Source organism: Phascolarctos cinereus, unplaced genomic scaffold (genome assembly GCF_003287225.1).
Source record: "Phascolarctos cinereus isolate Bilbo 61053 unplaced genomic scaffold, phaCin_HiC Scaffold_5;HRSCAF=322, whole genome shotgun sequence".
NCBI lineage: Eukaryota > Metazoa > Chordata > Mammalia > Diprotodontia > Phascolarctidae > Phascolarctos > Phascolarctos cinereus.
The window spans coordinates 33,824,750-33,846,443 of record NW_027555958.1 but is presented as its reverse complement, the minus strand read 5'-3'; the positions used below and the strand labels follow the sequence as shown (position 1 = coordinate 33,846,443).

Below are 21,694 nucleotides of genomic sequence, written 5' to 3'. Positions count from 1 at the left end.
GGAGATGCCTGTTTGTCCCTGATAAGAGAGGTGGCCAGTGAAAACAGCCACTCCCCATTCAGTGGGTGGGCCCCTTTCACTTCTGGGGAGCACGTGGGCCAGGAGCCCTCTGGAGCAGCCCTGAACGCCCTGAGAGCAGGTGCCTGAGTCTGTGGGGCAGCGGAGAGGACTCGGGTTCAAAACCTAGCACTAACTCTCACCGCTGGGCGAGTTTCCAGGCCTCCACTGGTTCCTCTGTAAGATGAAGGGGCGGGATGGACAGGCCAAGGGGAGAACATGCTTGGTTGCAGGGTAACATTAGTTATGAGGGCTTTGTCTTTCTTGTTTTTTTTGGGGGGGGTGGATCAGGGGGAGAGAAAATGCCTGTTGTTCGTGGAAACAATAAAATGAATTTAAAAAACATAAGGGCGTCATAAAATGAGGGGATGGACGAGATGGCCCTGAACCCCTCCTGGGCCAAGCCCAGAGCGTCCACTCACGTCCTTGCCGCGGATCTGCTCCTCGGACAGCTGCACCTCGACCAGAGGCCGCACGGCCGTGAAAAGCCTCCACCACGGCCAGTCCTTCACCCCCTGGTTCTTTTTAATGTTCTTCTGGACACAGCGAATGGCCAGGTCTTGGATCTGAAATCACAGAAACTCTCGCTGACCGGGCGTTTTAAGTATGTGTGTGTGAGATTGTCCTGGTTTTACAAATGAGGAATCTGGGGCTCAGAGGGGTCGACTGTCTAGTCCAAGATCACACAACTGGTAAGTATTAGAGCACTGGGTTCAAATCCCACGTCTGATGCTTACTGCCTGGATGATCTTGGGCAAGTCACTTAACTAATTCTTCTGGGCCTCAGTTTCCTCATGTGTCCAATGAGGGCGCTGGTCTGGACAGCCTTCCTACTCCAGACCCAGAATCCTACCATCTCCTGGGGTTTAATCCACTCGGATTCCTCCTCCTTGCTGTTTCTCTGTTTGCTGCCCCCGGCCTGTAAAGGCAGCTGGAGGTGGGGGAGCCAGGCCTGACCCCTGGGGCTGAGCCCCCCACCCCCACCCGGGAGCTCCCAGTCCTGTTCTCATCAGGACTAATTTCACCGGCTTTATTGGATGCCTGGTTTTCTCTCCTGCTCTGGCCTGGATGTACCATAAAACCTAATCTTGCTGAAACATAAGAGGCATTGGTGCTGGCTGCTTTATGGACATGCTAATAGGAAAAGGAGCCCCTGATCTTCATGGAAAGACCCAGGATGCAGAGCCCGACCCACCCCTACCCCTCAAGGCTCCCCTCTCTGCGGGACCGTGCTGCCTCCTCTTGGCAGGGACGCCCCAAAGACTTGGGATGCTCATTGGCGCTCATCATAGGTGGCGGCTGATGAAGCCGCAGGAAGGACAGGGGGGAAGACCAATAGATTTGAAGCCAAAAGGCCTGGGTTCAAATCCTGCCCCTGACACTCTAAGCAAGTCCCTTCCCATCTCTAGGATTATCCACGTCTATAAAATGAGGGATGACACAATCCCGAAGGTCCCTTAAGATGCCCGTTTCCTTCCCCACTTCCTAGGGATTAATGCAGTTGGGAATGCCCTGGTCCACTTCCTGCACAGTATGGCCCCCATGTTCAGACCCAAATCCCACTTCTTGGTCCCCTGCACATTCCCCCCACCAAGTTCTCACTGTAACCTCCCAAACCGGGGAAGCGAGCCATGGATGGGCGTCTGGAGCCAGGACGGAGGCATGAGGGGTCTGCCCTGGGGGGTACCTTTCTCTTCTGGAAGTGCTGGCGGGCCAGGTAACCGCGGCATGCTGCCTGGAAGAGGGTCAAGTTCTTGCTGGTCTGCTCATCCCTTTGCTCTTCCAGTCGGGCCAAGGTGCCTGCCCGGAAAAACACCTGCGGGAAAGAAGAGCCAGATAGAGGTCAGAAGTTGGGCCTAGGTGGTCAACAGGAAGTGGGGAAGGAAGGGGAAGGAGAGCTAGGAAGAATGGGGGACCAGAGCCACAAGAGGCTCCCTCTGTGAGCAAGCCAGAGCCAGCAAAAGTCACTGATGGGGTGAGAATCAGAAATAGACTGCGGGGGGACAGAGGAAGGGAGCAGGGGACATGCAGGCAAGACGGGGTGGGTACCACAGAAGACCCACAGTTCTCAAGAGAGACATGGGAGAGGAAAATGGAGAAGAGATGGGCTGAGGAGACGTCCCCTCTACAAAACCAGTCTCAGCTGGGGTCCCAAGAAGGGGCCGCAGAGGTGGCATTTCCTACCGGCCACCCAGTTGAAAATGCCAAAGGGTTCCAGGCCATTCCCTGCCCCCTCTCCCCCTGAAAGGCCAGCTTCTGGCTTCCCACCTTTGAGGTCAAGGTTGGGGGTGATGATTGCTGTAGGGCACTCCCAGGAGGGGACCCCAGCTGCCTCCTTTCACAGGTAGCCACATTAGAATTCAGAGCCCTGCCTGGAATGGGGCTATATAGGAAGGAGAGCAGGAGAGGAGGGGAGACAGAACAGAAGGGTCCTGGCCCCACCCCTGGCCCCACCTCTCCCCACTCAGTTTCCTCTTTGTCAGCCACCTCTTTCATGTGGTGACGCCCCTGCCCCCAGTTCCCCACCCCTCCCCACACCCAAGCTTCCTCTCTGGTGGTAAAGCCAGTGGGGTGGGTGGTGGCTGGTTTAGGCAAACGACCTGTCTTACAGGTTTGGGGCTGGAGGGTAGACGCAAGAGGCACCAGCCCAGTGGGAGCCCCTGCTCCTGGCCTCACCCCTCACTCCATTGCACTGGACCCTGCTAGAGCACATGCCTTCTTTTGGAGGGAGAAGGAAGAGAATCAGAAAAACAACTCGGTCAGGACCCTCCTGGCCTTTGGTCTTCAAAACAAAGCTGCCCAGATGTCACTAATTTTCTCTCTGCAGGGCATGTGTCTGCCTTTAGGTCTGAAGCCAGGCATGTGGGTAATATGGATGGTGTGGAGAAGCCAGCATTAGCTGCAGTGACCCAGGAGCTGGCTTCCTCCATGAAGTGTCCCCCCCCCCCCCAAATGCCCATAGATGAACAATTGGGTGTCTATTTCTATGTGTTCTCTCTACTTCTTCTGTATGTACTTACAAATGCCCTTGTGGTCTCCTCAGTTAGAATGTAAGCCCCTTGAGGGCAGGGACTGCTTAATGCTGGTTTAATCAATACTTGAAAATTGATTGATTCTTCTCTAGGAAGAGGCTGGGAGCTGGACTCTGCCTAAAGCTTCTGCCTCTCCATTTCCCCTGCCTCTCTGTCCCTTTCTTTCCCCCTCTACCTATGGAGTTAGGTTTTCTGCTGAAGAAATGTTGTCTCTGGATTATCCACTGAAACTTCCTGCCCCAGGGCAGCTCAGAGTCACAACCTCTGGTCCTCAGGATCTTCTCCCCTCAGCAGCACACCTGGATCTAAATTCCTGGGACCCCCTTTGGGTCCCAGAGGAGACAGAGATTCCACCCCAGGGGGCTGGGAGTGATAAAACACCCTTGTGATTCCCCCCCCCACCAGGTAGTCACACCTGGGCAGGATTCCTAGCTGACTTGAGGAGGCAAGGGTGGGGCAGGGAAGAGAGGGGGAGAAAGGGAAGGAGAGGGAGAGAGAGACAGAGACAGAGACAAAGAGACGAGGGACAGAGATCAAGAGACAGAAAGACAGAGGGAGACAGAGAGAGAGAAAGAGGGAGACAGAGATAGAGAGAGATAGAGACAGAGAGAGAGAAGGAGAGAGAGAAGGAGAGGGAGAGACAGAGACAGAGAGAGACAGTGACAGAGACAGAGAAAAAGAAGGACAGGGAGACAGAGAGAGAGAGAAAGACAGAGGGAGACAGAGAGAGAGAGAGAGAGAGAGACAGAGAGAGAGAGAAAGACAGAGGGAGACAGAGAGAGGAGAGAGGGAGAGAGAGACAGTGACAGAGGCAGAGAAAGACACACAGACAGAGATATTGAGAGACAGAGAGAGACAGAGACAGAGACAGAAAGAGAAAGGGAGACAGAGAAAGACAGAGAGAGATAAAGAGAGAGAGAGAGAAAGAGAGAGAGAGAGAGAGAGAGAGAGAGAGAGAGAGAGAGAGAGAGAGAGAGAGAGAGAGAGAGAGAGAGAGAGAGAGAGAGAGAGAGAGAGAGAGAAGGAGAGAGGGAGAGAGAGGAATCCCTGGAGGAAAGAACAAACACAGCAGAAAAGACCCCAAGTCTTAAGGCCAGGAAATGTAATGATGGCAGGTTTAGAGATGGGGGCCAGTAGCCTAGAACCTGTAAAGCAGAGGGTTTTAACTTAGGAATCCATGAACTTAAAATAATTTTTTGATAACTATATTTCGATCTAATTTGTTTCCTTTGTAATTCTATGTATTTTATTTTATGCACTTAAATATTGTTCTGGGAAGAGGTTCATTGGCTTTGTTAGACTGCCCACGGGGTCTGGAACCCTTTCCCTGGAGTGGCACGCACGCAGACCACTTGTGGCACTGATGCTATGCCTACCAGCCCATGCCCACTATGACACAGCAGGTCTCTGTATATAGGAGGTATTTAGGAAGCGGAACGAAATTAAGCCTACATCACTCACCCCCAAATGATGAGAGCCCTGAAAATCCCAGCCCTGACCTCTCGCTGTGCCCGAGGGCAGGAACAGGCACTGTTCAGCCAAAGGAGTCAGCGTGACTAAGAGCAGCACTGGAGCCCGAGAAGATGGTCCAAAAGGGGGCCGGCCTGGGGAGGCGCCTCGATGCTTTGGACATGCTTGTAAACCTACTACCTGACCTGGAGAAGGTACCACAGAAACATTCCCCCCACCTCCTGCCAAGCCTTGAATCTTAGCAAGCCTGCTCGTTACACTATTTGAGGAGAATCACCACTGAATAGGGAGGGCATGACCTACTTCAAGGAAAAACCAAATTATTTCAGCAAGATCCTTCATGCCAAGAACACCTAAGAACACTGAGGAGGGAGGGAAAGAGGAGGGGGGTGAGAGAGAACAAAAAAAAATGAGGGGAGGCCAAGACGGAGACACAAAACCAGAGACGACGCTCGTAATGAGCAAAAAGGGAACAATGAGAGAGAGAGAGACAGAATGAGAGCAATATGACAGAGAGGGGAAGGAGAGAGAATAAGGTGGAAAAGCAGAAAGAAAAGACCATAAAACAATGAAGACAGAAAGCGAAAGAGACTGATGGGGACGACACCAACAGGAAAAATGAGAGAGAGAGAGAGAGAGAGAGAGAGAGAAAGAGAGAGAGAGAGAGAGAGAGAGAGAGAGAGAGAGAGAGAGAGAGAGAGAGAGAGAGAGAGAGAGAGAGGGAGGGAGGGAGAGAGAGAGAGGGAGGGAGAGAGAGAGAGGGCAAGAAGAAAGAAAGATGGACTAAAACAGGGATAGTGAGAGAGAAAAACTGGAGCAAGGACCCCACCCCCACCTCAACACACACACGCACACATGCACACAGCTAACCCCTTTGCCAAGCTCCCTCATTACTATCCCCTTTCAATGCCACTCTCGGCTCTGGACAGATCCCCAGTGTTAGGAGTTTCTTCCTCCTGGGCCTTGGGAAGGTGGTCCTAGGCCCCTCTTCCTCCGGCTCCTGGCTTTTCCACCTCCTGCCCCCAGCCCCCTGGCCCACATACTTGGAGGACGATGGGCAGGTCAGTGCTAGGCAAGGGGCAGGCAGCTGGTTCTCCGATGAGGAGGGAAGGCAGCAGACTGGCACCCGGGGGCGGGTGTGCCTGGCCTTTTATCCAACACGTTCCATTCACATGAGGAATTCAGCCTGTGGGAAGGCGGCCGCACAGGCTTCTTCCTGTCCCGCCTGCTTGTGGGACCCCGGCAACCACGGTGCCCAGCCAGCTCAGGCAAAGAGGGCTTTGTCCTCTGGGGCACCATGCTGTCACCCTCTTCCCCTCTTCCCGAGCCCAGCCTCTCCTTCATATTCTGCCTCCTTTCTCAGCCCAGGTTCAAGGTCACCCTGTGCCCACTCCCGCCTGACATCACAGACTGCTCTCAAGGCACCAGATAATCCAGTTATTCAGACACACGCGGCTGAGAATCAAGGAAGGAATCACACGGGCAGGACGTGGAAGCTGTTCCCTGGGCACTCCTGAGGACAGGGCGAGTGAGGGGCGGGGGATGCTGCAGGCGAGGCAGGCGCTAAAGGGGAGGAAGGGAGGGCAGAGAGAACAGCACTGGGGGTGAGGGATCTTATCAGGCTTCTAAGGTCAGCTTACCCGACTCAGGCCCATGTAGCAGCTGCTTTTCTCCAGGTCCAAGGACTCCAACAATTCCTCCACCGCCTAGAGAGAAAGGGTGGGAGCTATCAGGGCACCCCGACCCCCACTCTGGGAAGGAGGGGGCTCTGCCAGCAAAGGAAGGCAGTGCAGTGGGGGGGGAGCACGTGAAGGCACTAAGAGCAGAGAGATGGGACTTCTGGTCATCTAAACGTGGGGCCCCTCCCTCCCCAGCCAAGGTGCTCCAGGGCCCATCAATGCATTTAGGGAGAGTAAAGCCAGAGGATGGCCTTTGTGGTAAGTCGGCCATCAGAGTCTGCAAGGTGCCAGCCACAGGGAAGCCCCCACTGGTGCCTCCCAGGCCTGGAAAGAGGCGGGTGCTCCTTGGAGGGCAGGAACGGCTTTTGCGTTTCTTTGTACACCCAACACAGCCCAGAGCCCGACACACAGTCGGTATTTAGTAAATGATTGCTGACTGACTGATGGATGGCCAGGATGATTTACAGCTGAAAGGGATTTCAGAGACCATCTAGTTCATTTTACATCTCATTTTACAGAGGAGGAAACTATGGCACAGAGAAGTTAAATAACTGGCCCAGAATCACAGACAGTAAGCATCACAGGAAAGATTTGAACCTCGGTCATTTGACTTCAGAGTCAGTCAGTCACAAGCATTTATTGAGCGCTTACTGTGTGCCAGGCACTGTGCTCTTCCCCCTGTCCCATGCATCTGATCTGTTCCATGTGGCTGGTCACTTCAAGACCCTGAGCCCAAACTTAGGCCTTCAGAGGGGGTTTCCGATTTCACCATCCCTAAAGGCCCTTGTCAGAGGCCCCGAAGCATCAGACTTTCTCCCCTAGGCCTGATGCCCGAATGCCACTGTCCTGCTTGCTACAGAAATGAGGGCTAGTGATGTTCAGGGCAGGCCTACAGAGTCCAGTTATCAATCAGCAGGACATGGGAGATACTGGTTCTGACTGGGGAGAACAGAAACCACTTTTCGATGGGTTCTCCACATCTCAGAGGAAAAGCGGCCGACCTCATCACTCTGCTCACCAGAGACAATGTGGTTCTCCCATTCTACTCCCAGTGCCTCTAACCAAATGCTTAGCCTGAATCTTGGGCCTCTCCTACTGTGCCTTCAAAGACCCGAGATGAGCAGAAGGACCCCCTCCTGTGGGGAGGAAAGTGAGTCTCGGGGTGTCAGAGACACCCCTAAAGGGGACAAACAATGAGGAAAACACCATACTCTTTTCTCATCCACAACTATATAGTTGCGCCCATGCTTCTTGGTGAGGTGGGGCGCCAAGACGTCAAAACGTCGCCGGAACTCCGAGAACACCATGTGGTCGGGATACCCTAGATGGAAGAAGAGAACAGGGGCCATACTGTCATCAAGGTTATGTCTGCCTGGAACACACCGGACAGGCAGTGCCCTGATGTGGGAGGAGATGGGCCTAGAGCCGAGAGGGCCCTCAGAGGCTAACTAGTCTTATGCCCTCCACTGAGGTCCTGGGAGGTGAAGGAGAGACTCACCCAAGGTCAAAGAGGTGTCAAGTACCAGGGGTGAGATTTGAACCCAGAACCTCTGCCTTTACAGGTGCTCTGGAAGAGACCTCTGAGGCCACGTAGTCCAACTCCCTCACGAACAATGCTTTTAAATGCATAAAATACATATGCTGACAAAGGAAACCAATTCTATCAAAATACAGCTATTAAAAATGTTTTTTTTTAAAACATCATGGATCTAAGGTTAAGCAATGGGGGATTCTGATGCATTACCTTCCATGTTTATTAAGGACCGAGGAGGAAGTAAGCTTACAGTGCAGTAGGAAAGACTGTCCCAGGAGGCTTGGGCTCCTAGCCTAGCCAACCCAGACAAGTTGTAGAACACTCGTCCATAGGAATCGGTCTGGACTTTCTTCCTCCTTTTTAGGAGTTAGCCCCAATTAGAGGCAAGATGACCCCTAAAAGTCACACCCGGTGTCCAAGGTCACACAGCCAAGAACCTCCACTGGTTCTGACTGGAGAATGGCGTAAGAGTGTGAAGGAAACCGGACCCTGCAAGCGTGATGCCAACGGGGGTTGGGCAGGGGCACAGGCAGGCAGGTGAGCCACCCTGGAGCTCACAATTGGCTCTGGGCAACCATCCAACTTGGGAATGAAGCTCATGCATGTGCCTGATAACTGAAACAGGAGGCCAGGGTCCTTGGAGGGGCCAGGATGGAGCAAGCTATTGATTGTATCTGAATTGCAATTAAATTGATGGGCTGGGAGAGCGGGTGCAGACGCCCGGCATCTTAATTAATCATCAGCACGATGGATGGTTCGCGAGGCCCGGGGAGGAGGAGGGAGGCCCCCCTTTGCCGCCAGCCTCATCGACCTGCTCGTTTGAGTAAAGTACATTGATTTTGGTTCAGCGCGGTAACAATCTGGTTTTGAAATAATAAACACCAACTCCATATCAAGACATGGGGACAGATCAATGATTTATTCAGAGCAGTAAAGGGAGTCCCTGTCTTGAGGCCCAGGTTGCTGAGAATGGTTATGAATGGAATGGTGGAAAGACGCACTCGCGCCTCCCTCGGCCCGGAGTGAGTGGGTTCAAAGGCCGCTTGTGAAGTTACTAGCTGCGTGACCTCAAACAAGTCCTTCTACTTCTACAGCTCTGAGCCTATGATGTCAGAAGGCTAAGGATGACCTTGGCCCCGGACTGTGTGGGACCTACTTGCCCGTGCCCACTCAGACCTGAGCAAAGGCAAAAGGAAAACACCTCAAACAAACGACATCTCTCATTCCATTCTCCCCCCCCCACCCCTCCCCCCACTCCAAGGGATTACTAAACAGGGTAGCATCTACCTGACCTTTCTTAAGAATTTTAATTATTTAGAGACAGGTTTTCCCCCCTTATTCTCTGCTAGAATTGACCCACCAACACCCACTGACCCATAGCCCCAATCCACAGTATCCTAGTTGGGTCAACTATTGTCACTGGAAATCCAGAGTGAAGTTACTCAGCTTTGGAATGACGTTGATCCTTTACACTGGGAGAGACAGGAATAGGGAACAGGAGCGACGAAGGAGGGGGGGGTGATAAGGAAAGAGAGATGGAAGAGAAGAGAACAAACAGGGATAGGGAGAAGCGGGGGAGAGAAAAACAAGACCTGGGAAGATAAAGAGAAAAGAAAGGAGGGGGTATAAGGAAGCAGGGGAAGGATGACCTGGGAAAGGGAGGCGTAAAGGAAGGAGGAAGAGAGAGAGCCACCAGGGATCCCCCAGGGGCAGGATGCTGACTGTCAGCCCCACGCTGCTCCCCCACATCTCTGCCTCTGCTGGAGATATCCCGGAGCCCAATTCCTTTCCAAACCTCTAACTCTTGAACCCACAATCCTCTTGGCAGAGGACCATCTGTCCTGACATCGCTCCCCAATCAGACGTTGACAAATGGATGTTGGGTCCCATATTCCTACGTCTGCTGGAGAGATCTCAGAGCCTACTTTGACCCTTGCAGCTACTATCCTCTCAGCTGAAGACCATCCACCCTGACATTGCCCCGCCAGGTCCTTGGAGCCTTGCCATTGGCCCTCAGAATTTAAGTACTACCTGGCCTTTCCACCTACCATGGATGGACAAGGACAAGCATGAGAGAAGGAAGAAAGAACTGGCAGGGAGAAGGAGAAATGGAAGAGGGAAAGAAGGGACAGAAATTGGGAAGGGAAAAACAAGAAAGGAGGATACCAAGAAGTAGGCGAGGGATGGGAGGGAGGCAGAGTCAGGCCCTGGGAAGAGAGTGATGGAAAGCAAGGACTAGGGGAGGGAAGAAGAGAGAGACTCAAGGAAGGAAGGGTAGGGAAATAAAAGAAGGGAAAGGAAGAGGGAGGGGAAAAGCCAGGTGGGGAGGGAGGTGTCAGAGAGAGGACAGAATGGAGGAAGAGCAAAGGTCCTACCTTGGCGATACATGCGAAGGGCATCCAGAAGACGAGAGCCACGGATCTGGGCCCGCAGCAGGGGGATATCCAGCGGCAGGAGGCCAGCCTCACAGTGCTCCCCGGGAGGCAGGTCCAGCTCGCTGCTGCTGCTCACCCGGCGGGAAGAGGCTGAGCGGGGCTCACCCGCCCAGCCCTCAGCCACTGGCAGGAAACAGTGAACGAAGTGCAATTTTGATTTCCTGATAGTGTCAATGAGGGCATCCTGCAGGAGAGAAGGAGAGAGGGTGACCCTCAGGAGTCACTGCCAAATTCTGCCTTTGTCCAGGAGAATCAATCAATCAACATTTACTGAGTGCTAGGCACTATGCTAAGTACCAGGGATACAAAAAGAGGCAAAAGATAGTCCTTGCCCTCAGGGAGCTTACAATCTAATGGGGGAGACAAGTCTTCAATGTCCCACAGCCCAGCTCCCATCAGGCATTGACAACTGGATCTTGGGTCCCATATTCCTACGTCTGCTGGAGAGATCACAGAGCCTACTTGGACCCTTGGAGCTACTATCCTCTCAGCTGAAGACCATCCGCCCTGACGTTACCCCTCCAGGTCGTCGGGGGCCTTGCATCTACCCTACTGCTTTCCCTGCCCAAATACTTCCTGGCCTTTCCATCTGCCACGAATGTGAATGTGAACACAAGTCTTTTATGGGCTGCCTCCCCCAATTAAAATGTGACCTCCTTGAGCATGGGGACTGCCTCGATTTTCTATCTGTAGTCCCAGCACTTAGTCATGGAGAACTGGAAACAAAGCAGGTGCCCATCACCTGGGGGCCATACAGATTGTGGCACAGGAAAATAATGGAACTGTTACTGTGCTGTAAGAAATGAGGACTTGGAAAAATAGAGAAAAGTACGGAAAGACCTATTTGAACTGCTGTAGGGGAAAGCAAGCAGAAACCACACAGCAACACCAACCATGTAGACAGATAGAATTAAAAAAATGTAACAGCACACTACATAACGACTCTAAGGATGAAACCTGGTCCCCCAAAAAGAGTCGAGAAGGGGCAGCTAGGTGGCACAGTAGATAGAGCACCAGCCCTGGAGTCAGAAGGATCCGAGTTCAAAACCTGGCCTTAGACACATAACACTCACTAGCTGTGAGACCCTAGGCAAGTCACTTAACCCCACTGCATAACAAAAAAAAAAAAAGAGGGGAATTTTGACAAAAAAACCAAAACAAATAAAGGGGGGCAGCTAGGTGGTACAGTGGATAGAGCACCAGCCCTGGAGTCAGAAGGACCCAAGTTCAAATCCAGCCTCAGACACATAACACTTACTAAGCTGTGTGACCCTGGGCAAGTCACTTAACCCCACTGCCTAGACAAAATAAAATAAAATAAAATGAAATGAAAAGAGTCAAGAAGATTGCTCACTGTCCCCTCTTTGCAGAGGTAGGGGACCATGGCTATGGAATGGGGCATATACCATCAGGCATAATTAATGTGCTGATTAGTTTTGCTGAAATGTTATTTTTTTTCCATCTTTCTTTTAAAATCGTCTTTATGAGAGACTGGCTCAGCAGGCAGGAGAGGGTGAGAAATGTATTTGGAAATGATATCTGGATATTTGGAAACAAAAAAAAATGAATGAAAACAAGATTTAAAAGTTCAATATATTGTGATTTATGGCCTGCAAAGCACTCCTACACCCATTATCGCATTTTGATTCTCAAAACAACCCCAGGTGGGAGGAAGGATAGCTATGATTATGCTCCATTTTACAGATGAGGAAACTGAGGCCTAGAAAGGACTCAGTAACTTGCCCCCAGAATAGGTGGCTAGGAGATGCTAAGGCAGGAAACAAGCTAAGCTCCTTGCCTCCTAGCGCCATGCTGCTGGGACCTTGCCACTGACCAGTCCTGCCCCCAGCTTGCTTAGACTCTACCCCGTGGAGGACAGCAGATGCTTTGGTCATGTCCTCAAAAGGCAGCTATTGGGACACAGCTTCAATCAATCAAATCACCAGCATTCATTAAGCGCCTTCTATACACTAAACCCTATGCCAAACACTTCAGATGCAAAGACAAAAATGAAACAGTCCCTGCCCCCAAGGAGCTTATATTCTATCTAAGCATATGATACAAAGCATAAGCAAAGTAAATACATGCTAACATTGTGGGGAGAGGAGCTGGCTGAGGCAGGGTGGAGCATCAGGAAAGGTCTTATGGGAGGTATTGTAGAGTCAGAGGACCTGGGCTCGAATCCTGCCTCTGAGGCTTACTACCTGTGCGGCCTTGGGCAAGGCTCCCCGGGCCTTCATCTGTAAAGCGAGGGGGTTCGACTAGAGGCCTTCTCTGGCTCAGTGAGCCTATGGAAATAGACAGTGGAGCTCGAGCTGAGCTCTGAAAGAGTCAGAGATGAGGAGGAGCGTGTTCCAGGCCACACAGAGAGCCCATGCAAAGGCATGAGGGCAGGAAACCAGGCATCACGTGTGAAGATAGCAAGAAGGCCACTCTGGTTGTACCTCAGGCCGCATGACGGAGAGTATAATGGCCTGGGCAGGTCAGCTGGGGACAGGTTGTGAAGGGCTTTAAATGCCAAGCAGAGAAGTTTATCTTTGATCCTAGAGGCAATAGGGAGCCATAGGAGTATGTTGAGCAGGGGAGTGACCCAGTCACACTGGTGAGCCTCTGCTTCGAGACGGCCTCAGGCCCCTGTCACTCCTGGGTGGATGCTTGGCTGACAGGGGAGGGGGGAGGAGGAGGAGGAGAAAGAGGAGGACAGTGGCCAAGACCAAAGCCCTAGGGCACACTCACCACCTGAAGCTTGATCTGGATACAGACAGACTTCTTCTTGACGGCGGCCACGCCGGTGGTGAACGTCTTTCGCATGCTAGTGGCCCTGCGAAGCGCCAGCTGAGAACCTCCTTCCAGGCCCGCGATGGAGCCCGACAGCACCATGGTGCTGCCGGCCCGGCCCACAAATAGGTTACTGATGATCTTCCTGACAGATACAGGGGAGAGGCGGTCAAGCATCAGGGCTCCAGTGCCAGGCGCTAGCCAAGGCATGGGGGAGACACAGACCAATGGTTCAGGGGCTTATGTTCCACCGGGAGGAAACAAGATGCACAGGGAAAACACATATGATATGCTTCCAGTGCAAATAAAGAGCAATTTGGGGGATGGGGGAGAACACTAATATATGGTGGGGGGCCAGGGGTGGGGATTGGGAAAGGCCTCACCTAGGAATGGTGGTTGGCCAGAACCTTAACGGGGAACAAGGGACGGTGAGAGGTGGAAGGGAGGAAAGAGAGCATTCTAAGACACAGGGGAAGGTGCAAAGGCAGGAGATGTAATGTGATGCATGAAGAAGAGCAAGTAAGCCAGTCTGGCTTGGAGGGAGAGCCATGTCTACCCTCCGTATAGGAAGACAACTCGGGAACCACCCCCTCCCACCACCACCACCAAGCACTACCCGTCACATCACCGAATCAGCTCTGTCACTGTTCCTGCATGGGTTGTGCAAACCTGCTCCTCAATCCCTGCCTGCCATGGGGAACTTTCAGGACCGAAGTGTCCATCCCCGGCTACCACCCCCTGTTAGAATGGAAGCTCCCAGAGGGCAGAGTCTCTCTTTGCTTCTGCATTTGTACAGCACAGTGTCCAGAGAGCCGAGAAGACCTGGGTTCAAGTCCCATCTCTGACACAGGTGCCACTGGGCACTGAGAGCAACTCACTTAACCTCTCAATGCTCTGGGACTATATTCTCCATGACCATAAATTGCAGGGGAGTGGATTTGTAGAGGGAGCTTCTTCCCCAGGGAGGTCTCTAAACTAGTGAAATAAATGACTGGTGCAGTCCCCATCCCAAACCCCACCTGCTAGCACTTGGCACAGAATAATTGCTTAACAAATACCTCTTCACTTCTCTATTGTTGATGCCAAAAAAAAGTGGCCACAAGACCTATCACAGGCCCCCCTAGGAAAGCTTTTTATTCAATGTATTTAATTATCTCAGGCACACAGATTTACAGCCGGAAGGGGCCTCTGAGGCCATTTTACAAATAAGGAAACTGAGGCAAATAGAGGAGAAGTGATTTGTCCAGGGTCACAAAGCTAGTAAGTGTCTGAGGCAGGATTAGAACCCAGGTCTCCCACAGTCCCAATCTAATGCCTCTTATGATACTTTCTCTCCTTAGGATTTTGGAAAGGAAAGCAAAGTAGAACCATCTATAGAACCTACACAGAGAGTGAGGTGACCCATGGGACCCGGAACCCCTGCCCACAGGAGGAGCTGAGTCAGAGATGCTGGAATTATAATTTGAGGGATATTTACGCCGCACCAATTCCCATCAGGCCATGCCCATCCAGGTCAGAGGCGGCTGGTGATAGATACAGGAGATCGAGCCCTTGGCCTAGAGTCAGGAAGCCCTGAGTTCAGATCCAACCCCAGACACTTATTAACTGTGTGACCCTGGGCAAGTCACTTAACCCTATTTGTTTCCCCAACTGTAAAATGGGGATAATACTAGCACCTACTTCCCAGGATTGTTGTAAGGATCAAACGAGATAACTGCAAAGCACTTAACATGGTCCTTGGCACACAGCAGGTGTCGTATAAATGCTTGCTCCCTTTCCCTCACCTTCTATCAGTTCTCTCATACCCCTTTTGTAACACAGACCCTGGGGCAGTCCAGGAAAGCCCATGGACCCTTTCTCAGGATAATGCTTCTATATAATGGAAGGGCATGCTAAATCAGTGAAAGTTAGTGAAAACGTAGAAGTCATTGTTTTCCCATCCCACTCCATGGAACCCTGTGAAATCCATCCACCAAATCCTGGAGGGCTCCTGGTTAAGAAGGAATTGTGTGGGACGGGGGAGAGGTGGTGCTGCAAGATCCCAGCTCTGGGGAGAGATTCGAACCACGGACCCCTCGATCCTTAAACAGAGAACTTAAATTTCACAGGCCTCCAGTGGCTTCCTCTGTGGCGAGGCTAAGCATGAAGCCTTCCGAATCATCTGCGGTTGGCACTAACTTCTCCTGCTGCCACTCGGGAGCCAGTAACAAAGGTAACAAACATTTTTTAAGTGCTTACTGTGTGCCAGGCACGGTAGGAAGCAGAATGACCCATCCCACTGACGTCTGGGGTGCCCCACGGGAAGAGAAGCTCCGGGCATGCTTTGCCATGCCCCCGGGTGAGCCCATGGCCCTACATGGAGCCACAAGGTCAGGGGGACGTACTTCTGAGAGTCCTGCAGCAGCCGTGGGGCGTTCTGTGTGGCTGGGTTCTGCTTGGCATGGTTCCGCCAGCCTTCCACGTTGTACTCCACCCAGTTGGTGTTGTGGCTGTGGCCCAGGAGGAAGTGGTGAGGCTTGCTGCTGCGAAGAAGGGGGCTCTGTCCTAGAGGGAAGAAAGAGAAGTGCTCAGGGACCAACTCTAGAGGTTGGGGGGAAGAATTCCCCAACGGTGGTAAAGAATCAGAAACTGAGGGGATGCTCATCAACTGGGGAATGGCAGAGCAATTTGTGGTATATGATTGTGATGGAGTACTAATGTGCCCTAAGAAATGGTGAGCTCAATGCTCTCAGAAAAGCCTGAAGACTTGTATGAACTGATGCAAAGTTAAATGAGCAGAACCAGGAGAGCACTGTATACGGTACCAGCCACATTGTAACGATGATCAACTGTGAATGACGTAGCCCTTCTCAGCAATTCCATGATCCAAGAGAACTCGGAAGGACTTATGATGAAAAAATGCCATCCATTCCCAGAGAAAAAACTGATGGAGTCTGAACACAGATCCAAACATACTCTTTTTGCTTTGTTTTTCTTGGGTTTTTATTTTGGTCTATGTTTTCTTTGTCAACATGACTAATATGGAATTGCATTTTGCATGACTACATGTGTATAACCTGTATCAAATTGCTTGCCTTCTCAGTGAGGGGGCGTTGGGAGAGTAGGAGAGAATCGGGAACTTAATTTTAAAAACAAATGTAGGAAAATTGTTTTTACATGTAATTGGGGAAAAATCAGATACTAAATTAAAAAAAAAAAAGAATTCCCCAAGGGGCTAGGCACAGAGACAAAATGCCCAATGGATTCAGGGTGGCACTGCCCTGCAGGAAACCCCTGGGGCTCAAGGGCCTACGCATCCAGAGATAATGCTGGGCAAAGCTAGGTAGCTCACCATGGAGGGTGAGAGGATCAGTTACCCTCCCAGAGGTACGGGGTGCAGTTCCACCCACCTTTCTTGTCGCCATCCTGGGGGCCGTAGTAAGAGAAAAGCCGCTCTAGCAGGGCCTCTTCGGTGCCGCCTGGTACCACCGCCTCCTCTTCCAACAGCCACAGAAGGCCCCGAGCCTCATCTGGCCGGGCCAGGGATCGCACCTGAAAGGGGACATTGGCCCTCATTACTTGGAATTGTAAGAAATTGCCCAGGATGGGGTCAGATGGAGGTCACAGGGAGAGAGGAAGGAGGAGGCATGGTACAGGGGAAAAAACACTGGCTCTGGTTGACCTGGGTTCAAATCCCACCTCTGACATTTATGTACCTTGGGCTTCACCTGGGCCTCAGTTTCCTCATCTGTAACATGAGAGACTAGGAGGCCTTTGAGCTCACTTCCAGCTCTCTATCTATGATCCTGAGTCACTTAGCCCATCCGGGCCTCAGTTTCCTCTTCTGTAACATGAGAGACTAGGAGGCCTTCGAGCTCACTTCCAACTCTCTATCTATGATCCTGAGTCACTTAGCCCATCCGGGCCTCAGTTTCCTCTTCTGTAACATGAGAGACTAGGAGGCCTTCGAGCTGACTTCCAGCTCTCTATCTATGATCCTGAGTCACTTAGCCCATCCGGGCCTCATTTTCCTCTTCTGTAACATGAGAGACTAGGAGGCCTTCGAGCTGACTTCCAGCTCTACATCTATGATCCTGAGTCACTTAGCCCATCTGAGCCTCAGTTTCCTCTTCTGTAACATGAGAGACTAGGAGGCCTTCGAGCTCACTTCCAGCTCTACATCTATGATCCTGAGTCACTTAGCCCATCTGGCCTCAGTTTCCTCATCTGTAAAATGAGGGGGTTGGAATCAATGGCTGCTGAAGTCCTTGCTAGATCTAGATCTGGGACCCTATGACTTCTCTGGGATGGGTTCCAAGGAACTCCTGGGCCTTCCTTATAACAGACTGGCATAGTATCTGGTATACAGTAGGCGCTTAATAATAAGTGCCTGCCAATTGATTGACCCGAAAGAAGCTGCTTCATTTCTCTTCCCCCTTCCCATTAGCATGGTCCCCGAATGACCTGGCTCTGAGACAGAGGAGAGAGACAGAGTGCTCCTTTCCCCTCTGCCTCCTCGATTCTCCCCTCTGTTTTCCCTCCCCTCTGTTCTGGCTGCTCACACCTTCTCCTGGTGCTGCCCGAGTCATTATCACTAAAAGGACAAAAGAGAGACCCTGGCAGAACAAGGCTGAGGCCTGATGGGTGATTAGGGTACCATGACAGATTGGGCTGGGCCTCAGGAACACAGAGTCAGTCCATTAGAATGACAAGTGGGTGCCTGGCTCTCCCTTGCAAGCCGGAATCCTTAATGGGGGGAGTGGAGTCTATTATGGACGTCGAGTCTTGATGCTTGGCCCCCACTGTATCAATGAGGGATGGCCTGAACCCTGCCCACAGCAACCTGATCTACTCCTGGGTGTCTCTAGCACTTTCAATAATCCTTTCTGGGACTACCTGGAGCTCTCTAAGATGTGTGCCCCAAGATCAGGATAAAGCCAGATGGACCTCCCCCAAAAGCCACTGGACCTAGGTGTTGACAGCGTTCCCACACATGGGCGACGGCAGCCATCTCCCTGTCTCCACCCCTGGGGCCAGCTGTACAAAGCCCATTCCCAGGAGAGTGGCTGGAAGTGGGTGACAGGGATCAAAGCTAGGGAGGGAAATCAGCAACCTGACATCAATGTCAATTTTCTAATAAACCCTCTTATGCAATTTGCCTAACTAAGGGCAAATAGCAGGCACTCGTTAGAGCCAGCCAATCAGCATGGCTTTCGGGGGTCTTTGCCACTAGTGGGGGAATCAAAGAAGCCTCCCCAGTTTACTGTCCCCCCCATGCCAACCCCTCTATCTCTGACCACAAAACCCTTCAGCCGTGGGTGACCGGTTACTGCCCAGATGGCTTAGGGAAATGCCCAGCTAGAATGGAAAGCCACCCCATCCCTGGGCAGGTTCCTGCGGGTAACAGAATCTGATGCTCGAACCATGAGGCCCCTTAAGACCCTCCAGGGGAGGGCGGGTCTCTCTCTCCCAGTCTGCATTTCCAGGTCGTATGCTCTCCACAGCAGCCATGGGGTCCAATTCGGGCCCAAAGCTGGTGAGGTAGCAAGCCGGGCCCCTGCCCCTTGGGCTCTCCCCTTGCCTGCACACAGATGTGTGTGGGTCTGGGTGGGTCTGTAAGTCATAAGAACCCAGGGTTTAGAGAGGGAAGGACCCTTAGAGATCATAGGTACCCAGATCAGTTAGTAAGGAGAAGCTGGACTGGGAGTGAGGAAGACCTGAATTCAAATCCTGCCTCAGACACCTACTACCTATGGGACCCAGAGCAGGTCACACAACATCTCTGTACCTCAGTCTCCTTCTCTGTAAAATGGGGATAATAACAGGACCGGCCTCCCTCCCTGTTGTGAGGCTGAAACAAGGTCATATACACTTGGTGTTTCACAACTTTAAAGCGCTATATTAGTGCTAGTTTTTATTATACTACTATTATTATCTAGTCCAACCAGCACATCTCACAGTTAGGAGACCAAGGCCCAGGAGGAGCTGTAACTCCCCCAGGGAGTAAGAGGCAGGGCTAGGATTCGAACCCAGGTCCTCTGACGCCAGATCTAGCACCCTGGCCATTGAACCACACTGTCTCTGTCCAAGCTCACAGACCTAGAGCCAGAAGGCTCCTCAGAGACCATCTAGTCCTATATCTCCTCATTTTACAGAGAAGGAAACTGAGGCAGAGAAAGGGATAAGCGTAGGATGCATGAATCAGTGTTTGCAGAACCGAACTTTCAATAATGGAAGGGAAGGAGAGGAAGAGAAATGAGAATTGGGAAGACGAGGGCCAGCCCCACCGCAGGAATGCTTACCAGGGCTTGGTGGGATGCTTGGTCCACAACAGCTACAGAGTCAACTGCCCCAGGCTCTACGTCATCGAACGCCAACTCGACGTTCTCCTAGGAAGGGCGGCAACACCGATAGTGAGGGACAAGGCAGCAAGCCCCGTATGGACGCCCCCCATGCCCACATCGGGTCGTAGGCCAGCCTTCTCAGGGAGGTTTGCCAGCCGAGGTGAGCAGGGCTGGGGAGGAGCCTACCTCCTTGTATCTGTCCAGCTCCTGCACAAAGGTCCTTTCGTGGAAGAGGGTCTGGAGCCGGTCCTGGGTGTAATTGTGGCACAGTTCTTCAAAGGAGGCTCCTCGGGTCGAGCCCCCCAGGTCTGGATTTTGGAAGCCAGGAGTGTCCACGATCATGATGGAGCAGAGGGAATGCTGGCTGGACTTGAGGGCCCTTCAGGGGGAGAATGGGAGGCAGGGTAAGGGGCAGCAGCACCTGCCAGGCCCAGTGCCCACCAAGGGGCTTCCCTCCCTCATGGAGCCAGGACCATGAGGCTTCTGAACTCCTTTCCAAAATGCCCTGTGTCCTCCAGGGAAGGAGGATCAGCTCCCAGGCTCACAAGGGGCCTCTGCCTCTTCTATGTCCTCAATCCCCTTGGCAGCTGATAGAGGCCTATGGACCCTTCTCAGAATTGGGTGTGGAAATGCACAATATAAAACACGGAGCATTACAAAGGAAGCCACTTACATCGAAATATGCTTATCAAAATCTTACAAAGAAAAACAAGTCCACAAATCCCAGGTTAAGAATCTCTGTCTTAGAGGTACCTGAGTCATTGGGTCATAGAAGCTGGAGGGGACCCTAGAGGTCATTGGGTCACAGAATCAGAAGTGGAGGGGACCCTGGAGGTCACTGGGTCATAAAGTCAGAGGTGGAGGGGACCCCGGAGGTCATAGGGTCATAGAGTCAGAGCTGGAGGGGACCCTGGAGGTCCCTGGGTCATAGAGTCAGAGCTGGAGGGGACCCTGGAGGTCCCTGGGTCATAGAGTCAGAGCTGGAGGGGACCCTGGAGGTCTTCAAGTCCAACTCCCACATTTTACTGATAAAACTGAAGCACTGAGAAGCTGCCCTACTGGAGGACCTTCCTGCCAGTGTCCCACACCCCCTCCCCTAACATATGTCCCCCATCACCACTCCTCTCTGCCCCCTGCATCTCCCTCCCCTGAGTCTCAGCTCAAGCCCCAGTCTTCTTCCCTCTGCTGGTGGGAGGGGTGCACTGCACTGCCAAGAGGGAATCAGGGATGGTTTCAAAACCTCTGTTGGGCAGGTGGGGGCCTCACGGACCCTGGCCCTAAGCCAGGTACATACCTGTTCACCAGGGAGACAAGAAGAGTGAAGAGCTCAGAGTAGAGACCCGCGGCCATGCCTTCCACACACTCGAGGGCGCTCAGCTTGGAGCCTGTGGGGAAATCCATGCACCTTGGTCTCCTCCCAGCATCCCCATTGGGAAGCCCTGGCCAGCCCGCAGGGCTCAGGCACAGTCCCTGCCCTCCCACATCCCCAACACCTTGTGCTTGTTTTCAGGGCCATGCTGGTGTTAGATGAATGGCTACACCTAGCCAGGGAAATGGGCCGTGTTGCCAGAGTGAATTGGCTCACATCGATTTACCTAACGCAGATGACAGAGAGAACCAGGGAACACTTACGCATGCAGTGTTTTAAGGTTTACAAAGCCCTTTGTGGAAGGCATGTCATTTGAGCTTACAGTGACACTGGGAGAGAGTTACTGAGTCTGTGGTGTCATTGGTACCAGCTCTCAGCATGGAAATTCTCTCTACCAATGCAGATTGGCACCAGACTCTGCGACTTTAACTTGGAGAGTTGCCTTGAGTGACTCACCCAAGGTCACACAGCCAGTCTGTGTCAGAGGCAGGACCAGAACCCAGGTCCTGCTGACCCCAAAGGCAGATTTCAGTTCATTACACCATTTGCTCCTTCAGATAAGCCAAAGGCACAAGTCAGGGACCTCCTGGCTCAGTGGCGCCTGGTCAACTTGGGACAAGCGCTATGACAGCAAAGATGCATACTCACTACACCATACTGCCTCTCTCTTGGGATGACTAGCCCCATTTTAGAGACAAGGAGACTGAGGCTTGCATGTAGCCACACAGCTGATGGCTGGCACCCCGGTAATGGGGAAGGGGACCAACAATACCTGTAGCATCTCCTGAGCTGTTCTCCTCAGGGCCCTGGCGGAAGGAGGTGGAGCGCTGGAGGGAGCCCTTGGGCTGGTGCTTGAAGATGGCGGACGAGAGTTCTTCCAGGCTACATCCCAGCAGATAGGCTGCCTTTTGCGCCCACTCGTGGCGGGCAAACTGCTTGCGCCCAGCTGTGGAAAGGAGCAGAAGACATCTCAGGAGAGACTCCTCCCACCCTCTGGTGACCGAGTGTCCTGCAGCC

The 21,694-nt window shown here is 52.4% G+C and overlaps 1 protein-coding gene across 10 annotated transcripts in view; it reads right to left on the bottom strand.

Moving 5' to 3' along the window:
• MYO18A (myosin XVIIIA) overlaps window positions 1-21,694 on the bottom strand; it is a 156,386-nt gene that overhangs the window by 37,809 nt on the left and 96,883 nt on the right. For all 10 annotated transcript variants that reach the window (XM_078154782.1, XM_078154783.1, XM_078154784.1 and 7 more), the window contains 12 exons: window positions 21,450-21,623; window positions 20,603-20,693; window positions 19,495-19,687; window positions 19,267-19,353; window positions 16,375-16,516; window positions 15,370-15,529; window positions 12,944-13,130; window positions 10,148-10,391; window positions 7,450-7,559; window positions 6,200-6,265; window positions 1,745-1,873; window positions 480-623 (listed from right to left, as the gene is read on the bottom strand). In XM_078154782.1, coding sequence (XP_078010908.1) covers window positions 480-623; window positions 1,745-1,873; window positions 6,200-6,265; window positions 7,450-7,559; window positions 10,148-10,391; window positions 12,944-13,130; window positions 15,370-15,529; window positions 16,375-16,516; window positions 19,267-19,353; window positions 19,495-19,687; window positions 20,603-20,693; window positions 21,450-21,623 — 1,727 coding nt within the window. The remainder of the gene's footprint in view (window positions 1-479; window positions 624-1,744; window positions 1,874-6,199; window positions 6,266-7,449; window positions 7,560-10,147; window positions 10,392-12,943; window positions 13,131-15,369; window positions 15,530-16,374; window positions 16,517-19,266; window positions 19,354-19,494; window positions 19,688-20,602; window positions 20,694-21,449; window positions 21,624-21,694) is intronic.